General features: G+C 40.7%; 2 protein-coding genes across 2 annotated transcripts in view; both read right to left on the bottom strand.

Moving 5' to 3' along the window:
- The window catches only part of LOC132825289 (uncharacterized), a 292,786-nt gene extending 290,341 nt beyond the window's left edge, over window positions 1-2,445 (bottom strand). Inside the window, exons 1-2 of the mRNA XM_060840393.1 lie at window positions 2,266-2,445; window positions 1,232-1,356 (exon numbers count right to left, since the gene is read on the bottom strand). Coding sequence (XP_060696376.1) covers window positions 1,232-1,356; window positions 2,266-2,445 — 305 coding nt within the window. The remainder of the gene's footprint in view (window positions 1-1,231; window positions 1,357-2,265) is intronic.
- Window positions 2,446-24,987: 22,542 nt separating this feature from the next.
- The window catches only part of LOC132825288 (uncharacterized), a 64,072-nt gene continuing 62,656 nt past the window's right edge, over window positions 24,988-26,403 (bottom strand). Inside the window, exon 29 of the mRNA XM_060840392.1 lies at window positions 24,988-25,188. Within this exon, the coding sequence (XP_060696375.1) occupies window positions 24,988-25,188 (201 nt within the window). The remainder of the gene's footprint in view (window positions 25,189-26,403) is intronic.

Raw genomic sequence — 26,403 nt, 5'->3', positions numbered from 1 at the left:
TCGTCTTCAGACTCGTTAAATCATTTTCAGGCGTCTTGTAAGACAAGACATTTTTAAATAACTTTTATTAGATTGAACTAATTTTGTTTTGCTCATTCACAGGATGAGGGCATCGCTGCCCAGGCCAGAATTCATTACCAAGGGAGTAGGTAAGAGGCAACCATTTACTGTGGGTCTGGAGTCACCTGTAGACCAGGTAAGGATGGCAATTTCCCACCTGAAAGGAAATCAGTGAACATTTGTTTCAACAGTTTCATGATCATCTTAGACTGTTAATTCCAGATGTTTATTGAATTCAAATTCCACCATCTACCTCAGTGGGATACAAACTCAGGATATTGCCTGGGTCTCTGCAATAATAGTTCAGCAATAATACCACAAGGCTATTGCCTACTAAGGATTAATCTGCATAGCTTCAGCAAAAACAACAAACTAAAGATAATACAGATGCATACAGTACGGTGGCTCAGTGGTTAGCACTGCAGCCTCACAACACCAGGGACCTGGGTTCGATTCCCGCCTTGGGCAACTGTCTGTGTGGAGTTTGTACATTCTCCCCATGTCTGCATGGGTTTCCTCTGGGTGCTCTGGTATTCTCCCACAGTTCAAAGAAGTGCAGGTCAAGTGGATTGGCCATGCTAAATTGTCCGTAGTGTTAGGTGCATGAGTGAGAGGAAAATGGGTCTGGGTGGGTTACTCTTCAGAGGGTCTGTGTTGATTTATTGGGCTGAAGGGCCTGTTTCCACACTGTAGGGAATCTCATCTAAGAGGCCAATCAACCCATTATGCACATATCAGCACTTCGAAAAAGTTAGTTAGTCCCATACCCTCATTCCTCCCCAGAGTCTTGCAATATTTAACTTTATATGCAAGTATCCCATTCTATTTTGAAGATTAGCATGGAATCTGCCTCCACAAACACTAACTTACTTAAATTTTAACAAAAATCTGCTTCAAGCTTTGACATTCATCAATATTCTGTGTCTTACATTTACAGATCTTCCTGCCAATGAAAATTTTTCATTTATCAAAGTTGTTCATAATTTAGAATACCCCTATTAAATCTTATCCTGAACCATCTCAGCTGTAAGGAGAAAACTCCCAGATTATCTAGTCTCATTGCATCCTATTTCAATAAACCTCCACTGCACCTTGTCTGAGTTGGCTTTACATCACAGTGTTTTCAAAACATCATTTCATTTTTACTCTGGAAAGTTAGTGCTCAACGTACCTTGTAGCATTAACAAGCGAGTTGTTTTTCAACAGCAAGTCAATAAAGAATTTTGTGATTTCAGTGGATAACATCAGTTTCCTAAAAAGCGCCTGGTTTTCAGGGTTTGCCACGAACTCTTGAAGCTGCAGAGTTTAATATAAATGACTTATCAAATAATGTACTATTTACATTCTTTACTGAAACCACAACAAAATGTTTTGCAGTAGCACTGAACAGAAACCAAGGGTTCAACTTTCGTGGAGTTGGGGAAATGCAGAAGAACTGTAAAAATGGCAAAATGGGAGCCAGATCCAAAGGTCACACTCTCATTCTGGTACGCATCATTTCCACGGGAAGGGAAAAGGGGGCAGATGTGAAGAATATCCTGAAAAATGTCAACACCATTACAGCCAGTCACATTTCTAATGGCTGCATCTCCGAATAAAGGGGTTTATAAGACTGAAAACTGAACCCGTCAAAGAAATTTTGATTACTGGTTGGATACATATTATCCAAAACATAGAATCCCTTCAGTGTGTCAGCAGGCCATTTGGCCCATCGAGAGAGAGCTGAGAAACATGAAGAGAAAGATTAGAGGATTTTGTAAATGGCAGATCTCCTAACAGATCATAACAAAAACAACAATACGCCCCCCCACCCCAGAAATTCGACTGAAGCAAATAGCTTGGTCTGCACTGAATTAGAACAGGGCTATCAAAGCACAATACCCAAATTGTTTTCTTGGTGGCGATCTCTTGATTACCAAGTTCTGGGTTTGAGGCTATCTTTCAGTGATACCTAGACCTGTTTGTAAAAGTTCTTGATTTGACCTAATGTATGTTGGTAAATTTTCATGATTAATGACTTAAAAAATGCACTTGTATGACTATATGATTTAAGCACTGAGATATGAATACTAATCTAGCTAATGGTCTCAACAGCAGGCTGGTCACACATTGGCATCTTGTTGCAACTGAGCTCTGATAGCAAATCAATTTTTCCAAGAGGTAGTCACATCTGTGTTTATATTAATAAGCAAATAAAGCACTTACCTGTGTCTCATCATCAAAGAAAGACTGAAGATCTGTCAGCGATATTTCATTCATAAATAGTCCCAGGTAGTCAACAAACCAAGCAGTGGAGTTCAGAACTGGGTCACTTGCATTGTAGCATTTGGGTTTGGGTTCTGCATTGTAAATATTGTCCAAATAAATACAATGCTTTCGATCCATTTTTAGAAAATAACATATCATTAACTTAATGCAGGTATGTCATAAAGTTTACAATACACTTCACGTTTTTCACTTTTGTGTCAAGTCAGCTTCTCATCTTCCCATTGCCTTCAAATTGGCAGCACAGTGGTTAGCACTGTTGCCCTCACAGCACCAGGGTCCCGGGTTCAGTTGCAGCCTCAGACATTCTCCGTGACTGTGGGGATTTCCTCTGGTTTCCTCCCATTGTCCAGTGACGTGCAGGCTAAGTGCATTAGCCACGGGAGATATCGGGTAGGGGGAGTTGGTTTTGGTGAAAACATATTCTATACAGGTCACAAAGCAATTCGAAGATTATGATACATTTCTTACATAAATAAAATGCTTTAAAAGTGAAAAAATACTTTCATTACCTTGTTGTAAATAAATTTTGATCCCATTGTAGATTTCTCTCTGTTTTTTGGGAGTTATGTTACTGTAGAGGGCGTTCAATGTTCTCACACTAAATGTAAAATTTAAGAATATGTTAACATTTAATCTTCTCTTCAGGTATTATTGCAAGTCTTTTTTTTAAAAAGACATTGAACAAAATAAATTATTGTGTAACATGCTGAAAGAGAAAAGCAAATTACAATGTGAAACCCTATGTTCCCCCAAACTTACACTTCCATATTTTATACATTATTTATAAATACATTAGATATACAAGTGTGAAAAGCATAATGATAGATAGAAGATGCATCCCAGATTTTAAAACTTACTGTGCACCATACCCCAATTCCAGGCTTTCTTGGAATTTCAGAACACAATGTTTTTGGCACTATATCAGAGCTACATATTTATAAAATTTGACATCAAACCTATCAACAACTCTAGATGGGGTTTTCATTATTTAGATAAGGATCTGGATTGAACAAGAAAGACAACTTCAGCTCCATTTGTCCAATCTGTAAGGTTATTTTTTACTCTTCAACCAACATAATCAAAGACCCTTCCCATTCCTGGTGCGGCACAGTGGCTCACACTGCTGCCTCACAGTGCCAGAGACCTGGGTTCAATTCCCACTATGGGCAACGTGTCTGCATGAGTTTCTTTTGGGTGCTTCAGTTTCCTCCCACAATCCAAAGGTGTGCAGGTCAGGTGAATTGGCCATGCTAAATTGCCCATAGTGTTAGGTGCTTCAGTCAGGGGTAAATACAAGGTAGGGGATGGGTCTGGGTGGGTTACTCTTCGGAGAGTTGTGGTGGACTTATCGAGCTGAAGGGCCTATTTCCATACTGTAGGGAATCTAACCTAATGCAAGTCATATTCACTTCCATCCTCTTCTGTTGGGCAGAAGATATAAAGATTAGTTCTGTATACACATACGAGTAGATTCAAAAACATCTGTTACTAGACTTCTTAATGGATGTCTGAAATTTTATATTTAATGTTGATCAGGTAGGTAAAAACAATGACTGGAGATGCTGGAAACCAAATTCTGGATTAGAGTGGTGCTGGAAAAGCACAGCAGTTCAGGCAGTATCCGAGGAGCAGGGAAATCGACATTTCGGGCAAAAGCCTTCATCAGGAAAGAGGGCTTTTGCCTAAAACGTTGATTTCCCTGCTCCTCGGTTCCTGTCTGAACTGCTGTGCTTTTCCAGCACCACTCTAATCCAGTATTTAATGTTGATTGCATTGTCTGTGCACTTTCTCTGCAGCCATAACATTCTATTCCTCGCTCTATTCTATTATCCTAATGCACTTTGTATGGTATGAACTGCCTGCACTGCAAATAAAATAAAACATTTTACTGTATCTAGGTGCATCTGACAATAATAAGTCAAATCAAATTAAATTAGAAGTCTTTTTGAAATATCTTAACGTTCAATTGAAAAACAAAACAAGTCTCTTCTAGTATTTCCCCACAACTTTAATTTTCTTTCTCTACAAATACAAACAAAAGCAAGCTTCGACCCACTTTCCACTCCTCTGCTGAGTCTGACAGTGAAGACATTCGGAAATTTCATGATATTAAATCATGTCACATTGATATTTATGATCCCATTTTCTTTTTCTGGTGCTTACATTGTTATAAGTGCAAGCCAAGAGTCCAAGTGGGTGCACGCTCTGAGGCAACAAAGGTCACTTGTGGAGCTCTCTGACTAAGTCACCACTGTACAGCTGTGCTCCAACTCAGACAGTTCTCACTGAGGGATCACAACAATTTGTAGGCCTCAAAACGGGGGTCACAGTGGGTAGGAAGTTTAGGAGGCACTGCTTTTATGCCATTTCCAAAAATACCTCAATGTCACATCTACCTTGTTTGGAGATTCTGTAGTGGGAATGATTTGAAAATCAAAGTGACAGGAATTAAGTTTTTTCTGCACTTTTCACTTCTTTCTTCCTATGACTTTGGCAATTGGTTTTCTGATGGAAATTCTCTAACATAATTATTTTTAGAGAACAAAACACATAGCCAAAGGATAACAAGCTGGTCAAGATATACAGGAATGGGTGATCTTTTGCACACTGAGTATGGTAACATAGTGATATGTTACTCATTTAATAATCAAGGGTTCTGAACTAATAATCCTAACCATAATCCTCTTTCTTCTTCCATTAATATCTTTGGACTATAATACAATGCCTTGCTTTAGCAGAATATTAGTTCCTGTGAGAGCTGAACAATAAGAGTTTAAAGATGTATAATAAACAATCTGGAGTTCCAGTTTTATCATTCAAGAGTTACAGCTGAAAAAGAGAAACTCCAAGGAATTTTGGAAATATGGTTGCTGATTGAAGTGGACTAAAAGGGTATTAGTGCATTAGTATCCCACACTGCAACTGGGGACATGGTTTAAGCTTTGTTTCAGTCATTTGGGCTGAAAATGTGTTGCTGGAAAAGCACAGCAGGTCAGGCAGCATCCAAGGAGCAGGAGAATCAACATTTCGGGCATGAGCCCTTCTTCAGGAAGGAGGGCTCATGCCCGGAACGTCAATTCTCCTGCTCCTTGGATGCTGCCTGACCTGCTGCGCTTTTCCAGCAACACATTTTCAGCTCTGATCTCCAGCACCTGCAGTCCTCACTTTCTCCTTCATTCATTTGGGTCCTTAGAGCTTGGGAAGGGAGGTGAGATCTATGAGTCTCAGAAGCCGAGTGTTGTTTTCTTAAAGAAAACACTTTGTGACCGAGATAGAGCAGGATGTTCCTTAAGGAAGAATATGGCCTCCTTCTATAAATCACACCATTTGCCTCACTCTCTTTGACTCACCCACCAAATCTGTCGTCTGCAATCATGGATAACAGCCTGTTCCCCAAACTACAGCCTATTGGCCTTTTGATTTCCTAGAACTATTCCACACAACTTTCTGCTTGTTTATCTGTCCAGCAGCCGACCAGACAGGCAGCTGGCTAGCTGAGAGAGAAAGAATGGAAGGAAACAAGTCGAGTGTGTTTCTGCTGTTAAATTCAGCAAAACATTCACATTTTTGGAGTTTGGGTTTCCTCCATTGTTTTCAATTCCCTGCACATAATAAATAAAATGAAGACTTTTTTTCAGTTGAGGGTTATATGAATTTTCCTCAATCAACAATTCACATTAGTGGGGATGATGATTGTATTACTCTTACATATTTAGCAAGTGGAAACAAATAAATTCCAACAAGATACTGTCAATGATAAATGTGATGTAGATGCTGCAGTTCCCAGATACATCTGAAGCAGAAACTGATTACAGTCCAGTGTTGCCTACTTGGAACTGAAGTGAGTTATACATAAACATTTAACAGGAAGTATTGATGTTGATGCAATATCCAAACTAGTACTGAGCAAGAATCCGGCAAGGAACATTTCTATATAATTAGAAATTAATGTGGGTATATTTACATTTTCCTGTAAGGAAAGCACGGAATTTTCAGGGTGATGTTGGAAGCCAAGAGATCAGTTGTGATAAAAAGCAGATAGGGTTGCAGTCTGACATTAAGCCATTCATCCACATCTGTGCCATTGTTTTCGAACAATGCTGTCACAAAGCGGTACCAGAAAACCTCCAGGAGTGCAACTCGATTATCATCTGTCAGACGATTCTGCAAAAGAAAGAGACATTGTTTCGCTTCAAAAAATGAAACACTCTGCTTGCTGTATACAGCTTACTTTATTTCAAAGTGCAACACTTCTAAAAGAAAAAGCATGTGATAACGATTACACTTCAAATTCCAAATAAGATTCAGTGGACTGCATGAAAACTTCAGATTTTCAGTTTATTGTATGAAAATCAAATGCAAGCAGGTTGTTTGCATAGTGTGAAAGGAAGCACTTTCAAATATGCGTAACTTGTCAAAAACCAGTTCAACCAGATTCTATTCCATCACAAGGCTAGTGTTACTTTCTCATTATCTGCAACAATATAAAATTTGCAACATGAATTACAACTCAGTTTTGGATTTAATGCACTGTGGAATATGAACGAAGCACTTTCTCTCATTTGCTGCAGCAACCAATGGTTATGCCTTTGTTATAGAGTTGTAGAGATATACAGCACAAAAACAGATCATTTGGTCCAACTTGTTCATGCCAACCTGTTATCCAAATTTAATAGTCCCATTTGCCAGTATTTGGCTCATATCCCTCTAAACCGTTCCAATTCATATACCCATTCTGATGCCTTTTAAATGTCATCATTGTATCAGTCTCCACCATTTCCTCTGGTAGCTCATTTCTTACACACACCACCCTCTGTGTGAAAAAAAAATTGTCCCTTAGGTCCCTTCTAAATCTTTCCGCTCTCACCTTAAATCTACACCTTCCAATTTTAGACTCCCTTACTCTTGGCTATTCACCCTATTCATGCCCTTCATGATTTTATAAACCTCTATAAGGTCACCCCTCAGTTCTTCACCCTTCCTGTCTTTGTAATCTTGAGACTTTATCTTAGTGCTAAAAGTGCAATACATTGTTGCAGTTATATTCTCCAGTGCTGTTACTATCTTATAGTGTCAGTTTGACAGGCAGCTGGTACCCTGCAGAATGTCATGTAAATAGAAAGTAGGTTAGAGCAGAGAAGGTGAAGGTGAGATTTATTCAAGGGGTTCAAATAAGTGATTTTAATAGAGTAGGTATAGAGAATCAGTTTCCACTGATAGGAGAGAGTAACCAGAGGATAAATTTAAGATAATTATCAAAACACAATTTTTTTACATAAATTGTGGTCTAGATTAAACTATGTGAAAGGGTGCCGATGCAGGAACATAGGAACAAGCCCTTCAACCCATCAATTCCACTAGTTAATATAATCATGGCTGACCAATCGCTTTAATGCCTTCTGTTCATCCCATACCTAAAACTCTGCACACCACAGGTATTGAGAAATCTATCAACTCTATCTTAAATATACTCAAAGCAGATTCAACAGTACCTTTCTAAGTAAAATTATAGATGCAAATGGAAAGGAGAAACCTAGATGACTGTGAGGAAAGAATGTGGGTATGGGATTAAATTGACAGTGCTTTCAAAGAGTAAGTCGAGGGATATTGGACCAAACAATCTCCTTCTGTGTTACATGATTTTATAAAGGAAGCAACTTGCATTTAAATAGCTCCTTGCACAACCTCAAACATTCCAAAACACTTGACAAGTAATTAAGTATTTGCAGTCTGCTGTTGAAGTAAATGCATTCACTAATGGGAATACAGTAAGATTCCAGAAGTAAAAATGAGGTTAACGACCAAGTCATTTGTTTTAGTTATGTTGGTGAAGACATACATTAGATTAGACATCAGTGTACACTCCATGCAACAAAAATTCACAAACTTTATGTACCCCAATTAACCTGTCTACATGTAGTTTTAGATATTTTCTTCATCAACCTGTTCAGAGATGTTCCTGCATGCTTCTGGAGCAGATGGGGATTGAACTGGGGTCTCCTAGTCTAGAGGTATGGACATTACTATGGCTTTACAAGAACCCTATATGCAGCTTTTCTTATATTTCCTAATCAACCTGTTCAGAGATGTTATTGGACGTCTCTGGAGCAGGTGCGGCTTACACTGGGGTCTCCTGGCTGTAAGGTAGGGATTTACCACTGCACCACAAGAACCCATATGCAATTTTTAAATTCTTTTGTATCTTACACATGTGTTCTTAAGCCCAAGTGACTATTTTTTACCCATCACCAAATCATCTTTGGTATTTTGTCTCCATCTATTAAGCACCACCAGTAAATCACCCAGATTTTCCAATTGATTAACTTACATGTAAAGCCCTTTAAGGGCAATGCAAACAGTGGTTGAGTGGTTAGCACTGCTGCCTCACAGTGTCAGGGACCTAGGTTCAATTCCAGCCTCAGGTCTGTGAGGAGTTTGCACATTCTCCTCCTGTACGTGAGTTTCCTCCGGGTGCTCCGGTTTCCTCCCACAATCCAAAGATGTGCAGGCCAGGTGAATTGGCCATACAAATCTACCCAAGCAGCAGGGGAATCGAAGTTTCGGGCGAAGGGCTTATGCCCAAAACGTTGATTCTCCTGCTCCTTGGATGCTGCCTGACCTGCTGTGCTTTTCCAGCACCATACTCTCAATTCTGATCTCCAGCAATTGCAGTCCTCACTTTCTCCACAACTGTGTAGGTTGGTGGATTAGCCATGGGGGTTGTAAGGATAAGCTAAGGGGTGTTGAGTCTGGGTGGGATGCTCTTCAGAGAGTTGGTGTGGACTTATTGGACCAAATGGCCTGTTTCCACACTGCAGGGATTTTATTCTATAAAAAGCAACAAAGGTAGGGAGAGGGGGCTAAATGGAGTTGGAATGGGAGATAAAGCAAAATTCCCACTACAGTATCCACCCTTCTCCAAAGGCTACATGCAGTTAGTGGTATAGAGGCACCTGTACATATCCGCACCTTGTCCTCCCACTAAGAGGCACGTAAAGCTGCGATCAGAACTTCAGTTTGCACCCAGTATTATAACAGACACTGTATTGAAAGAACTTTTATAACTTATCTGCACATCATATAATCAGGGACGTAATATTTGAAACTCACATCTTGGACTTTTTGGTTGAAAACATCAATAAATGTAACTAGATTTCGAACTGATCCATAAGTATTTAACACTGTGATCAGAATCTTGTTGTTGTCAATGAATCTCGGCCTGTTCAGAAGATCAGCCAATCCACTGGGATCAATGGTTTTCAACACCTGTAAAAACAAGAGGAAAATTCTCAATTTTATATTAACAGTGTCATTCACTGAAGGCTACTGAAAATTTAAATAAATTTGTCATGACAGCTGCATTTATTTTTACACCTGGGACAATCAAAGTTGGCTCAAAATTTGGTGTTTTCATTTTTTTGTTTGTTTGAAGTTTGGTTTGGTAATGAGAATTTTGCATGATCATCATCACTATGTTTATTGAGCATGAACGGGGTGGGGGGGGGTGAAAGCAAATAGGGGGCTCAGTGTAAGCAAATCAGATATTTCATCCTTGAAATGATCTGTCCAGATCCAGTCATCAAGAAGATGAATATTGCTGAAAGAAGACATATTGTATCAAAACTTTGTATTGTACATTCATCAGGACATCTCTCAAGAATACCATTGTAAGGGAACAATGATCTTGTGCTGTATGAGAACAGATAAGGTGTTTGATTGGCCAGTGGGGTTGATAGCATCTAACAGGAAGTTGCCATCAAGTCAGAAAGACATTCTGCTTTATCATATAATTGAGTAGTAATGTAATCTATGAATTCTCATTCTTACTCCATTGTTGAGTATATAGGCTATAAGTTACAAAGTCCAGCAGATAATATCAAAAGTATGTCTCTTCAGCTATTCACAGAAACCAAGCTACTGCCTACATCCAACCCATGGTTGCAAAATCAAGACATGGTATCTAACATCAAATTTGATTCAGCAATTGAATAGCATTTGCCAGATAATCCAGATTGTGACAAAAATTAGCACTTGTGTGTATAGGTAACAACACTTACTGATAACAACATGCAAACACATGGCAACTGTTCCAACTTTTAAAACAGGCAACAGCCACTTTTTCATTGATTCTTCAGAGTCAGAATCAACTTGCTTCATTTAACTAGTCACAGTTTAGCATTTAACGTCAGTCATCATTAACTGCAACATCTCTATCACCACATCCACATGTCAACTAATCAGCACACATTTTTCACATGGTAATAAATGCTGCTCCCCAGTGCGCTGGCATTCTTGCAAATCACAAAATTGGCAAAACCAGTTTTATCAAACATTTAAACAACCATTCGGGCAGCACAGTAGCTCAGTGGTTAGCACTGTTGCCTCACAGCACCAGGGACCTGAGTTTGATTCCAGCCTCAGGCAATTGTCTGTGTGGAGTTTGCATGTTCTCCCCAATTCTGCGTGGGTTTCCTCCAGGTGCTTCAGTTTCCTCCCACAGTCCAAAGGTGTGCAGGTGAGATGGATTGGCCACACTAAGTTGTTCATAGTGCCTAGGGATATTCAGGCTAGGTGAGTTAGCCATGAGAAATATAGGGACAGGGTTTAGGTCTGGGTGGGATATTCTTTGGAGGGTTGGTATGGGCTGAATGACCTGCTTCTACACTGTAGGGATTCTATGGATTCTACAATTTTGCCTTGGCCATTGAATAATTAAAACATGCTGACTAGTCTCTATTGGGAGTCAAAGCATATAATTAGGTTAGATGAGATTCCCTGCAATGTGGACACAGGCCCTTCGACCCATCAAGTCTACACCAATCCTCTGGAGAGTAACCCACCCAGACTCATTTCTCCCTGAATAATGCACCCAACATCACAGGTAATTTAGCACGGCCAATTCACTAGGCCTGCACATCTCTAGGACTGTGGAAGCAAACCGGAGCTCACGGAGGAAACCCGCACAGACACTGGGAGAATGTACAAACTCTGCGCAGACAGTGGCCCGAGGTCCCAATCGAACCTGGGTCCCTGGTGTCGTGAGGCAACAGTGCTAACCGCTGAGCCACTCAATAATAACATGGTGATTTACAAACCTTTTAAATGTGTACTTTATACAGAGAAGTGATTGCTTTCAGGTGCAGATATTTCTCTGTACAATATCTCAAAGAATTGGATAAAGCTTTTCGGTTGTTTTTACCTTATTTTAATCAAGGCATCATGCTGTAAGGTTGAGTGGAATAGGGGTAGATGGGAAGGGTGAGAGCAGTAACAAATTAAAAATATTGTATATGAAAGCACGAAGCATTAGAAATAAGATGGATGAGCTTGAGGCTCTTTTGGAAATTGGGAGATACGATATTGTGGGGATAACTGAGACGTGGCTTCAAGTGGACAGGGCCTGGGAAATGAATATTCAAGGCTACACGTGCTATCGTAAGGACAGACTGACGGGCAGAGGGGGTGGAGTGGCCTTGTTGGTAAGGGAGGATATTCAGTCCCTTGCGCGGGGGGACCTAGAGTCAGGGGATGTAGAGTCAGTGTGAATAGAGCTGCGAAATACTAAGGGTAAAAAGACCCTCTTGGGAGTCATCTACAGGCCCCCAAACAGTAGTCTGGATGTCGGATGTAAGTTGAATCAGGAGCTGAAATTGGCCTGTGGTAAAGCTGTTACTACAGTTGTTATGGGGGATTTTAACATGCAGGTAGACTGGGAGAAACAAGATGGTATTGGACCTCAAGAAAGGGACTTTGTGGAGTGCCTCAGAGATGGATTCTTAGAGCAGCTGGTGCTGGATCCGACCAGGGAGAAGGCAATTCTGGATCTAGTATTGTGTAATGAACCAGAATTGGTCAGAGACCTCGAAGTGAAGGAGCCATTGGGAAGTAGTGACCATAATACAATAAGCTTCAATCTGCAATTTGAGAGGGAGAGGGTAGTCGGAAGTGACAGTACTTCTGTTGAATAAAGGGAACTATGGAGCTATGAGGGAGGAGCTGGCCAAAGTTCAATGGTGCAATACCTTAGCAGGGATGACCGTGGTGGAACAATGGTGGATATTTCTGTATATAATGCAGAAGTTGCAGGATCAGTTCATTCCTGAAAGGAAGGAAGATCCCAGGAGGAGGCATGGGTGGCCGTGGCTGACGAGGGAAGTTAAGAAACATGTAAAGTTAAAAGAGAAAAAGTATAACATAGCAAAGATAAGTGGGAAAACAGAGGACTGGGAAGCTTTTAAAGAACAACAAAGGATTACTAAGAAGGAAATACGCAGAGGAAAAATGAGGTACGAAGGTAAACTGGCCAATAATATAAAGGAGGACAGTAAAAGCTTTTTCAAGTATGCGCAAGGCAAAAAAATGGTTAGGACTAAAATTGGGCCCTTGAAGACAGAAACAGGGGAATATATTACAGGGAACAAAGAAATGGCAGAAGAATTAAATGGGTACTTCAGATCTGTGTTCACTGGGGAAGACACAAGCAATCTCCCTGAGGTAACAGTGACTGAAGGACCTGAACTTAAGGGAATCTGTATTTGCCAGTTTTTGGTGTTGGAGAGACTGTTAGGTCTGAAGGTTGATAAGTCCCCGGGGCCTGATGGTCTACATCCCAGGGTACTGAAGGAGGTGGCTCGGGAAATTGTGGATGCGTTGGTGATTATTTTCCAGAATTTGATAGATTCAGGATCGGTACCTGAGGAATGGAGAGTGGCTAATGTTGTACCACTTTTTAAGAAAGGTGGAAGAGAGAAAGCAGGAAATTATAGACCAGCTAGTCTGACCTCAGTGGTGGGAAAGATGCTGGAGTCTATTATAAAGGATGAGATTACGGCACATCTGGATAGTAGTAACAGGATAGGACAGAGTCAGCATGGATTTATGAAGGGGAAATTGTGCTTGACTAGTCTTCTTGAATTTTTTGAGAATGTAACTCTGAAGATGGATGAGGGAGATCCAGTAGATGTATTGTACCTGGACTTTCAGAACGATTTTGATAAAGTCCCACATAGGAGGTTAGTGAGTAATCTTAAGGCGCATGGTATTGGGGGCAAAATACTAGATTGGATTGAAAATTGGTTGGCTGATAGGAAACAAAGGGTAGTGATAAACGGCTCCATTTCGAAATGGCAGGCAGTGACCAGTGGGGTACCGCAAGGATCCGTGCTGGGACCGCAGCTTTTTACAATATATATTAATGATATAGAAGATGGTATTAGTAATAACATCAGCAAATTTGCTGATGATACTAAGCTGGGTGGCAGGGTGAAATATGATGAGGATGTTAGGAGATTACAGGGTGACCTGGACAAGTTAGGTGAGTGGGCAGATGCATGGCAGATGCAGTTTAATGTGGATAAATGTATGGTTATCCACTTTGGTGGCAAGAACAGGAAGGCAGATTACTACCTCAATGGAATTAATTTAGGTAAAGGGGCAGTACAGAGAGATCTAGGTGTTCTTGTACACCAGTCAATGAAGGCAAGCATGCAGGTACAGCAGGTAGTGAAGAAGGCTAATAGCATGCTGGCCTTCATAACAAGAGGGATTGAGTATAGAAGCAAAGAGGTGCTTCTGCAGCTGTACAGGGCCCTGGTGAGACCACACCTGGAGTACTGTGTGCAGTTCTGATCTCCAAATTTGAGGAAAGACATTCTGGCTATTGAGGGAGTGCAGCGTAGGTTCACGAGGTCAATTCCTGGAATGGGGGGATTACCTTACACTGAAAGACTGAAGCGACTGGGCTTGTATACTCTTGAGTTTAGAAGACTGAAAGGGGATATGATTGAGACATATAAGATTATGAAAGGATTGGACACTCTGGCAGCAGGAAACATGTTTCCGCTGATGGGTGAGTGCCGAACCAGAGGACACAGCTTAAAAATACGGGGTAGACCATTTGGGACAGAGATGAGTAGAAACTTCTTCACCCAGAGAGTGGTGGCTGTGTGGAATGCTCTGAGGCCCAGTCTCTGGATTCATTTAAGAAAGAGTTGGATAGAGCTCTCAAAGATAGTGGAATCAAGGGTTATGGAGATAAGGCAGGAAGCGGATACTGATTAGGAATGATCAGCCATGATCATATTGAATGGCGGTGCAGGCTCGAAGGGCTGAATGGCCTACTCCTGCACCTATTGTCTATTGTCTATTGCATATTGGTACATTAATGTAAAATGATAATACAAAAGATGCTGGGGATGCAAAATAATAAACAGAAAGAGCTAGAAAACACATGTCTGACAGCATCTGGAGAAAGGCAAAGTGTAAATCTTTCAAGTCCAGTAGGACTCTTCTTCAAGACTATTGGTTCATTAATAATTTTTAAATTTTCATTTCAGAACATTATAATCCTTTATTATTGAGCTTGAGTGATTGCAATCAATCAATGAGATGACTGAGCATGTTAACTCACTTATAGAATGATGCAATGGTTACAGCACAGAAGGAAGCCATCAAATCCATGCTGGCGCTTTACAGCAATTCATTTAGAGCCATTTCCCCAAAAAAATTCTTTATAAAGCACATCAATCTTAAAGTTTTCTACTTCCCAATAAGCAAGTATGCCACAGTCCTCTGGAGAATTTTCCTGAGCTCCAGCTATTGGAGGTAAAACTTCCATTTACCCTCTCTTTATTATAGATGCTTCAAATCCCTTGTTGTGGTTACTTATCCAACATTTTCAAGCTCATTTGTTTGTTGCTTCCTTTGGTAGGACATGGAGACATAGCCACTCATTCCACCTCAATTTTATCCCTCTGTGTCCCCACCTTAATGAATTTTGGGTACAGCATGACATTGAAGCCTTCTTCAGTTGCCTTCATCTCTATGCCCATTTCTTTGGACAGGAATTATCTCCCAATCCCACAGACCCCTTCGCTCACCTCCAACACTCTCCTTCCACCTGGACCCCTCCCTCTGACCCTTTACCTGCACTTGACCTATGCATTTAGAACTGTCGATGTGACATCGGGTTCTGAGGAAGGGTCACTGGACCCGAAATGTTGGATTTTATTTCTCTCCATAGATGCTGCTAGAGCTGCCGAACTTTTCTGTTTTTGTTCCACTCATTTCAGACTAGGTTTGGAACTATTGTTTCTCACAAAATTCGAATGGAGATTAAACTTTACCCGACCTCCACATGATCAATGATGATGTAAGGGTTTTGCTCTGCTTTCAACACATTTTATCTTGTCTGAATATTAGTCAGCTATAGGCCACACCAAGTCCAAACTACAACTAAACATTCTCTCAGGAAACAATGAAATAAACTGAAACTAAATAAACTTCCTATGCTCTACTCATCACGATGGCAATGTAGCCTCCTCTGAGCTATCCACAAGCTGACTTTTTAATTAATTATTCTTCGCTTAGAATTTCTTCAACTCTACTTGAAGCATTGCGTCAGTCTGAAAAGCACCCAACGTTTCCTATCACTCAGTCTGTAAATTTTGGATCCACGCTTTAACTTGTTTTATTCCACAACTTCTAAATTTGCTTACAGGTCTATTGATGCAACTCTATCGAATGCCCTTTGGAAGTCCAACCAGACTACACCAAAAGCATCTTCCCCATTAACTTTCTGCTAGCTCATCAAAAATCTCAAGTAATTTGCATTTGATAATACAGGACTTGTTTTCGTTAATGAACCCACTTTTGACAAGCAACTCTCAACTTTGTCCAAAATGATCGCTTCTAAAACTTCCCCAGTACCATGCACAAACTATAGTTGCTCAGCTTATTTTTCTACACTTTTGAATAAGAATGTAACATTTGCAATTCTTCAACCGCCTGATATGAACCCAGGGTCTAAGGAAGACTAGAAAATTATGGCCAGTGCTTCTGCAATTTCCACTATCATTTCCTTCAGTATTCATGGATGAACTCTACTCCTGGTCCTTGTTTCTAATGAATGTTAAGTGCAGACAGCATATATATGTGGCTGAGTGACTTGCTGTTTCATTGTGACCTAGGTAGCATCTTCTTCCTTGGTAATGGCAGGATTATCTCTTTTTCTTTTAATTTTGCAACAATTCTTACAGAGGATGTGGGCTACACTGGCTAGGCCAACTTTTACTGCCCATCCTAAATCACCCATTCTTGAAGAATGTGGTGGTGAGCTGTCTTCTTGAAATGTTGAATTCCTTGAGGTGCAGGTACTCCACAAAGCTGTTAGGAAGGGATTTGCAGAACTGCTTCATCTTTACCATTATATTTTACACCATCTGAGGGCTTTGGATTTATTTGTTCCATCTTTCCCCTTTGTGAGAATATATTTTGACAAGGCCAAAACACTCTATTCTTCAAATCAGCCCATTGTTCAGTTACTGTATTGCATGACAATCATTTGTTCCAATTAATCTGGGCCAACTGTTCTTCGTCCCAATTCATTCTTATTTTCTCTGCATTGTTCCTTGGCATTGCCCACAGCCAGATTAAACCTGATGATACAATGTTCACTGCACCATTTTTTTTCCCCACTTGCCGACCTTATTCCCTAAAACCAGTTCTCCTGTATCTGTCCTTTTATGAGGTTATAAATTAGAGAGGAGAAAGTGAGGACTGCAGATGCTGGAGATCAGAGCTGAAAAATGCGTTGCTGGAAAAGCGCAGCAGGTCAGGCAGCATCCAAGGAGCAGGAGAATCGACATTTCGGGCATAAGCCCTTCTTCAGGAGAGTCATAGTGATGTACAACACGGAAACAAACCCTTCAGTCCAACACATCATGTCAACCAGATATCCTAGCCTAATCTAGTCCCATTTACCAGCACTTGACCCATATTCGTCTAAACTTTTCCTATTCATATGCCCATCCAGATGACTTTTAAATGTTGTAATCGTACCAGCCTCCAACACTTCCTCTAGAAGCTCATTCTATACACGCACCACCCTCTGCATGAAAAAGTTGCCTCTTAGGTCTCTTTTATATCTTCCTCCTCTCACCCTAAACTTTTGCCTTCTAGTTCTGGACTCACCCACTCCATGGAAAAGATCTTGTCTATTGATCGTATCCATGCCCATTATGATTTTATAAACTCCAGCTGTTTTCTTTTCCCCAGTTAATTCTTCTTTTCTCTGCATTGTTCCTTGGTATTGGCCACAACCAGAGTAAACCTGATGATACAATGCTCACTGTACCATTGGTTTTTTCCCCCCACTTGGCCCACCTTATCTCCCCAAAACAATTATGCTGTACCTGCTCTTTTATGGGATTAAAAACATGCTACTGCAGACGTTTCTCCTGAATACATTTAAGGAAATCTTGACTGTTCTGGTGTTGCGATCCCAGTTAATTTATACTGATGATTACTAGCTCCACTAACTACTATTCTTGCACAGCTTTGAGATTTCATTGTAAATTGTTCCTCTACATCTTTGCTCATATTTGATGGTCTATAGGCTATGCTGAGCAATAAAATTGAACTTTTTCTATGACTTAGCCCGAGCCAAATAGATTATTTCCTTGGCCCCTCTGGTTATCCTCTCTCTCCACCACTTCAAGGTTCTCCCTAATCAATACTGTCACCTTGTCGTAATTGGAACCAGGTGAATGTTATTGGCTATGAGAATCTTGATTGGGGTTGTTAACCTGGGCCAATCAGGAAGTCCTGGCTGAGCAAAATAAACGGGGGATGGGCGCCGAAGGGAGTGGAGTGCATTATTTCCCCCTTCAACTCTATTTTGATTTACTCCCTGCCCTCCCCTTCACTGTTTGATCACACAGCATTGCCCTTTGATGTGAAGGGCACTGCTTGTCACTGGCCACCCGGGTGTTTTCCTTTCTTCCTGGTGGTGAAAATTGAATAAAGATTTGTGCACTTTGTGTCTCTCACTGTGTCTCATATTAGATTAGATTTGATTAGATTACTTACAGTGTGGAAACAGGCCCTTCGGCCCAACAAGTCCACACCGACCCGCCGAAGCGCAACCCACCCATACCCCTACATTTACCCCTTACCTAACACTATGGGCCATTTAGCATTGCCAATTTACCTGACCTGCACATCTTTGGACTGTGGGAGGAAACCGGAGCACCCGGAGGAAACCCACACAGACACGGGGAGAACGTGCAAACTCCACACAGTCAGTCGCCTGAGTCGGGAATTGAACCCATGTCTGCACACACACACCATGGGAGCTGGGGAAAAAAATAAGCACTACCGCAGTTAGGCGGTAGTGTGGAGGGTTAAAAAAAATAAATAAACGGGAGATGGGCACTGCAGGGAGTGGAGTGCATTATTTCCCCCTCCAACTCGAATTTAATTTAATCCCTGCCCTCCCCTTCACTGTTTGATCATTGCCTTTTGTGTAGGGCACTGCTTGTTACTGGCCACTCGGGTGTTTCCTTTCTTCCTAGTGGTGGAAATTGAATAAAGATTGATACACCTGTTGTCTTTCATTGTGCCTCACACCTGCACACACACAACATGGGTGCAGGGGGAAAAAAAGGCACTACCGCAGTTAGGCAGGAGTGGTGGTTTTCAAAAAAAAAGAAAATAAATGTAAGGAGGAGATGAGAATCTCCTCAGGTCAAGAGACTGATTCTGAGCTAGCTGGCCACAGCCAGTGTACTGTGAGGAGGGAGTAGAAGAAGAGGAAAGTTCTCTGAGCTAAGAGACATTTGACTTCTGGTTTTCTTCTTTATTGGTTTTTTGTTACTACTATTGCTGCTGCTGCTCCTTTTGCAGCTGGGGCCTGCTCACACTGCTACAGCCTGGACTGTAAATAAACAGGGGATAGCTATTCATGGAGAGGTGGGCACCGCAGGGAGTGGAGTGTTTTACTTCCCCCTCCAACTCTATTTTGATTTAATCCCTGTCCTCCCCTTCACTTTTTTTATCATACAGCATTGCCCTTTGATGAGGAGGGCATTGCTTGTCACAGGCCACTCGGGTGTTTCCTTTCTCCCTCATGGTGGAATACAAATTAAGATTTGTACACCTGTTGTTCTTCACTGTGTCTGACACCTGCACACACACAACATGGCTGCTGGGAAAAAAAATAGGCACTACCGCAGTTAGGCGATAGTGTGGGGGTAAGAAAAAAGAAAAATATATAACCAGGAGATGCAGAATCCCCTCAGCCTAAGGGATTGACTCAGAGCTGGCTGGGTCACAGTCAGAGTGTTACTAAAAAAAAACCAGGAAAAGAAATATAACCAGGCGATTAGAATCTCCTCAGTTGTGAAAAAGAACAAATGTTCACTCACTTTTCTTTGATCACAGAACATTGCCCTTTGATAAGAAGGGCACTCCTTGTCACTGGCCACTCAGGTGTTTCCTTTCTTCCTGATGATGGAAAATGAATAAAGATTTGTGCACCTGTTGTTCTTCACTGTGATTCACACCTGTGCACACACAACATGGGTGCTGGGGAAAATATAAACACTACTGCTGTTCGGTGGTAGTGTGGGGGTCATTTTAAAAAACAACAGGAGAAAAGTAGGAAAATATATATATACACAAACAGGGGATTTAAGAATCTCCTCAGTTCAGGGGACTGACTCTGAGCTGGCTGACCACAGCCACAGTACTCTGCACTAGTAAGTAAGGTGTGACTTGGTGACAGGATACTGGCTTCTATGCAGTTATTTCATGCCTGTTCTGCTTTCCTTCTTTCCCTATCTTTTTTGAACTCCTGGAATATTCAATACTCAGTCCTGCCTTCTTTGATCCAGGTCTCTGGTTTCATCACAAATTATATTTCTGTGTAACTGTATGCAATAGTACCGTAACTCACCAATTTTACTTAATGCAATCTGTATGTTCAAATACCTGCACAGTAAACCTAGTTGAGGACTTCATTATTCCCCCACTTGTGCTGTACCTATCCAATAATTTACAATTTCTGTTTCTCTAATTACACTGCAGACTTTGCTGTTTCTCTCTAAATGACCTCCTGGTTTCCACACCCTGTTGAGTTTAGTTTAAAAACTGAAAGAACCGCAGATGTTGGAAATCAGAAACAGAAACAGAAGTTGCTGGAAAGACTCAGCGGGTCTGGCAACATCTGTGGAGAAAAATCAGAGTTAACGGTTTGGGTCTAGTGGTCCTTACTCAGAAGTTTAGTTTAAATTGGGTTTATGCTACTACCACTTTACATTTTCTGTGTCGCACACAAACACTTTTGAAATTCCTTTTGTTTTTACCTCAGCAAGTTGACTGCGAGGAATCTGTTGAATTGTATCCTCCAGTGTGAGAAACTCTGAGAAATTTTGGAAACGATTGTTGAGATAATCAACAAAGCTGTTGTTCCCATAGCAACGAAGGGGTGAGACTGTGGGAGAAACAGGAAAATATTTGCTAAGTTTTTCAAAACAGCATTGCTTATGCAACAAAGGTGCAGCTTGCTGGTTAAGTAAAATTCATTCTTCAAATATGCAAGACATGTCAGGCAAGTACTCAACACTGATGACACAATTACATTTTTAGCAATCTTACAGTTTTGCATTCTTGTGCATGATTCATCAAGGAGAGAAAGATGAGAAAGTCAGATTGGCAATGATGTAGACAAGTGGTCAGCATGACCTTGAAATGACACTGTGATATTAGCAAATTAACATTTTGCCTTGATGTACTTTTAACCTGTTCCTATCTCCATCCCATTTGCCAGCATTTGGCCTATATCCCTTTAAACCCTTTCTATTTTTATACCCATCCAGATGCCTTTTAAAAGCTGTAATTGTATCAGCCTCCCCCACTTCATCTGGCAGCGCATTCTATACACATACCATCCTTTGCCTGAAAAAGTTGCCTCTTAGGTCACTTTTCAATCTTTCCCTAAACCTATGCCCTCTAGTTTTGGATTCCCTCACCTTGGGGAAAAGACCTTTGCTATTCACCCTATCCATGCCTCTCATGATTTTATAAACTTCTATAAGGTCATCCCTCAGCCTCTGATTTTCCAGGCAAAATAGCCCCAGTCTATTCAACTTCTCCCTATGGCTCAAACACTTCAACGCCAGCAACATGGAACCAAAAGTCTTAAGTCAGTACCTACACAAATGTTGACTTACTTTCTAAAAACAAATCTACAATAACCCTTTCATATGAATGCTCAATCTCATAAATCTTCAGAATTATAGATGTTGATGAAAACAAAAACAAGGTAAATGGCAGTAGCCAATAAATTGTGCAGCTTTAAAGATACCATAGAATGTAACTGAGTCTCAAGTCACTCTCACTTACTGGTGATTTATCTCAAATATATGATCAAAAAAACCATCAGACCAAACATAAATAAATTGATTTGAAAGTGTATTATATTTATGAAGAGAACGTGTGTCTGTAGTATTTACTTATTATCTTTTAATGTAGATAACTCTATTGAAAACTTCCAATTCCATCCCCTTGACCCACTCAACCATCTCAAGCCCTCTTTTTCCAGGCTACCATTTGCTAAATGAAGTGAGTGACATGTAACTGCTTGTTTTATCCTCCCAGCTACACCAAGAGAGAGATATCAAGCCTTCAGTTTCCACCTCTCTGAGCAAGATAGCTGGAATCTGGACCTCAGGTAAATTGGCAGCTGGATACATGTCTGTCTATTCCTTTGCACTGTGTGCTACAAGTGTGTGTCGGGTCATCAGAATAGTCAGATATCAGATAAACAATTAATTTCTGCTTCAAATGCTAGAAGCCAGCTTTTCCTACTAACACACAAGTAAAAGTTAGCAAATAATACAAATCATTACATCATTACCATTATTGAAAGTTAATATATTTCTGTATATGGCTTCTCGAACAGCGGCATCTAGTTGTTGTTTGATTGAGCTCAATACGGAGATACTACAAAAGATAAACAGATGCATATTAGAGAGACATCAGTGCAATCAAAAGTGATGCTTTGTTTAGACCAATGCAACCCAAGAGTGCAAAATTCCACTTTGGAGTCAGCTAACTATCACAGCCATTTTCCTGAGTAGCCTCAAACTTTTTAATGTGGACGGCACGGTAGCTCACACATTAGCACTGCTGCCTCACAGCGCCAGGGACACGGGTTTGATTCCAGCCTTGGGCAACTGTTTGTGTAGAGTTTGCGCATTCTCTCCATGTCTGCATGGGTTTCCTCCTGATACTCAAGTTTTCTCCCACAGTAGAATGATGCGCAGTTTAAGGGAATTTGGCGTTCCCATTTTTCCACAGTGTTCAGAGATCTGTAGGTTAGGTGCATTAGTCACAGAAAGTGTAGAGTAATAGGGTTGGGAGATGGGTTTGGGTGGGATACTCTTCAGAGGGTCGGTGTGGACTCGGTCCAAATTGCCTGTTTCCACACTGTAGGGATTCTATGATTCTATGAAAATTTTGGCTGTTGCTTTCAGAATGTGTGAACATCCTGAAACCAATCTTCCCATTACACATCCACCCTTTCCCAGGTATTTTCAGGGATTCTCTCCTCTGTCTCTTCATTGAAGATACCATGGAGTTCTATACATTGATCTAAACCTTCACAGAAACATCCACACATTTCTCCCCTCCCAAAAATACATATCCAACCCTCCCAAAAAAACTCAGACAATCCCTACGGTGTGAGAGCAGGCCATTCAGTTCACACCAATCCTCTGAAGAACATCTCATCCACAACCACCCATCCTTGAAACCTTGTGTGCTATGGTTAACCCATATAGCCTGCACATCCCTGGATACAATGGACAATTTAGCATGGCCTGCACATCTTTGGACTGTGGAAGGAAGCCCATGCAGACTTAGTGAGAATGTGCAAACTCATACAGACAGTCACCTGAGACTGGAATCAAACCTGGGTCCCCAGTGCTATGAAGCAGAAATGCTGACCACTAACCCACCATGTCACCCTATACATCTGTGTCCCAGCCTTGCCCTGTGGTTTCTTTGCAACATATGCAGGCTCATCCTCACCTGCTCATTTCCCCATTAGTACTGGGGCCCCATGTCAGGAAATGGAAAAGTGAAGATCTACTCAGTGTTAAAAACAGACTCTTTAGATTGACTGCATAATTTTCATTTACCTTCCCAATCTACAGACAGCTGACATCAGCTTGTGTACCTGGCCCATTATTGATATAAACATTGACTTTAAAAAAAGGAACTCAAAACCATTTTTTGTTCACAAAGAAAGTGGTGCAGTTCAGTTACGTTTTCAATATCAATCATCTAACTAGATTAGATTTTTTTAGATTCTCTACAGTGTGGAAACAGTCCCTTCAGCCCAACAAGTCTACACCACCCCTCCAAAGAGAAACCCACCCCCCTACCCTATATTTACCCCTGACTAACACACCTAACACTGTGGGTAATTTAGCATGGCCAATTCACCTGACCTGCGCACCTTTGGATTGTAGGAGGAAACCGAAGCACCGGGAGGAAACCTACGCGGACAATGTGCAAACTCCACACAGACAGGCGGGAATCGAACCCAGGAGCCTGGTGCTGTGAGGCAGCAATGCTAACCACGGAGCCCCAACTAAAAACGCTCATTCTTGTAATCAGTGCAAAAATACAAAGTTTTTTTTAATTTCAATGTTGATAATGAACTGAAAAGAAGTCTATATTAAACTTACATGACTTGAGATCCATTGCAGCTTTCAGTGACAAATAATGAAGGTACCATCGTCTCATTGAGTCCAGGTAGCAGTGCTTGCAGCCTTATCCCAAACCACAAGTAGAGCTCAGAGACATTGCCATTTGAAAGAATCGGTTCAATGAGGTTCAGAACTCCCCTTAGTAAAGCTGTTTGGATGCCAGGAGAGAAAACCACTTTGCTCTGAAAAGGTCAGGAATAAAACAACTTTCAATACAAAGTCAGGGCAGGAATCACTTCCACAAAGATTCACACTCTTCAAAATGGACAATGAAGGAATGACATGCCAAGCTTCTACAAGTCTGGTGGGTCCTGCTCAATGTTCAAGCACGAGACATGGTACAACACAGTTTTTAAAAATATTCGGGAAGAAAAGCAAGGTATAAATTTGGATTTTTGTGGGACAGAGCAAGGCAATGTCATTTGGTTTCTGATAAAAGGTTATCAGCCTGAAATGTGAACTCATTCTTTCTCTCCAGGTGCTGTCTCAGTGTTACTGAGCATTTCCAGCATTTTTATTTGATTTTTTTGTACACTTCGTTTTTGTCATTATCCACACATATGGCCCATACACCATCTGAAATATTATACAAATTATAATTTTCAATACTTTAACTACCTTTAGGATTTCCAATTCAGAGCATCTGTGAATCATTAATAAAAGTAAACATAATAACTTTGAATAGAATCCCTGCAGTATGGAAACTGGCCCATCAAGTCCAGGCTGACTGTCCGAAGAGTACCTCACCCAGACTATTCCCTACTCAATAACTCTACACTTCCCCTTGCTAATGCACCTAATCTACATACTCCTGAACACTGAGAGATTTAGCGTGGCCTATTCACCTAATCTGCACATCTTTGGGCTATAGGAGGAAACTGGAGCATCTGTTTGAAACCCACGCAGACACGGGAAAAAAGTGCAAACTCCACAGGGACAGTCACCAGAAGTTGGAATTGAACCTGAGTCTCTAGCACTATGAGGCAGCAGTGCTAACTACTGAGCTACCATGACAAAATTAACTAATTTGACATTAAATTATTAACAGTAATGATCATTTTGGAAGTGATATAAATTGTCTGGAGAAATTGCTGTGTGGTGGTGTTTATGAACAGAGATTGATCTCAAACAGAGTGATAAGGTTTCCCACCTTGTTAACAGCAGTGTTGAATGCATCAATGAACTCAACAATGGTGCCATTATTGATGATTTTGAAAATTCTCTGCACATCATTGCTGTTCCTCAGTGTCCCATTACCAACCAATTCCCCCAGTTGTGAGACAGACAATGATTCCAAGGCATCAGTCTACAAAAAATAAAAAGAAAATAGAAATGTGAATTCTCTTATTAATTTGTGGTCTGACTATTTTGAGAAATATGGTGAATATAACCTTACGGAGATATTACAAATTCAAGAACCTGGCTCAGGCAACCAATTCAACAGTCCACATCATTGTGGCTGCTTTAGATAGTGGGACATTAGAATACAGTGTTATGATCATGGTTGATGTTACTACTGGACAAGCCAGATTCCAGACCAAATTCTGACTTGATAGATCATGTTTATTTTAGTTTGATTTTGACAATGTGGTCTCTCACCGAAACATAAGCACACAATATTGCAGAATTATCTTTAACAGTAAGAGTGAAATTAAAATAGAAAAAGAATTGACTTATAACACAAATTTAATGATTTTGAAATATACAGTGAATTATAAACCCATAAAACACTACTTTACAGATTTCAAAAGACCCTGTAACTGTACTCACACACAATTACCTCTTTCTCTAACAACTCAATGGATTTAATTTGACTTCAGCTTGCAATGTGGAAAATTTAATAGCTCCAGAAAGAAATTGAAAAACAACCTCACTTAAATATTCTCAGCTTCAATTGAAATTTTCAGGGTTTTAGCCAAACACTTCTGGTCTGGAACTATCACTGATTCTTGATTATTATATAACCTACTGTTTAAAAATCTATCTTCTCACTCTCTGAGGAGCAATTTTACACATAAAACCTTCTCCAGAACTGCCCAAAACTTTAAAAATGTCTCTGTCTAAGCTCTGGGTGTTTCCCCGAAGCTTAAAAAGTGCAGAAATTTTGAATAGAAACCTTCAAGCATAATTATTTACGTTACTAGGTTAAAAACTCACCTAAGGCAAATAAAGTCCCACTCCCACTTGAGGAAGTGACGTTCCTATCTAAATATTAGCAGTGTTCCATACTTCTGTCAGACTATCCCCACTGAAACCTGACACTTGATGCAGGCATCATTGCAATTCCAAAACAGGGCAAGAGGTCGGCATTACCTACTGCTATGACAGTACCTTTGAGAATGAATGTGTGTCTTCTTGTTTCTTTCCATACTGGAGCTGAAACCCAGTAAGCAGGGGAGGTCACTGACATAGCACTCAAAACTATCACCTATTCTGTCTCCCCAGACATGTTGTGGCCTGTTAAATGATGCACAACCATACCATTATGAGGGGATCACTGGACACTCGATTATATCTGGAA

The sequence above is a fragment of the Hemiscyllium ocellatum genome, chromosome 20 (assembly GCF_020745735.1).
Source record: "Hemiscyllium ocellatum isolate sHemOce1 chromosome 20, sHemOce1.pat.X.cur, whole genome shotgun sequence".
Taxonomy (NCBI): domain Eukaryota; kingdom Metazoa; phylum Chordata; class Chondrichthyes; order Orectolobiformes; family Hemiscylliidae; genus Hemiscyllium; species Hemiscyllium ocellatum.
The sequence above is the reverse complement of the archived record's forward strand: the minus strand, read 5'-3'. Positions and strand labels throughout refer to the sequence as shown.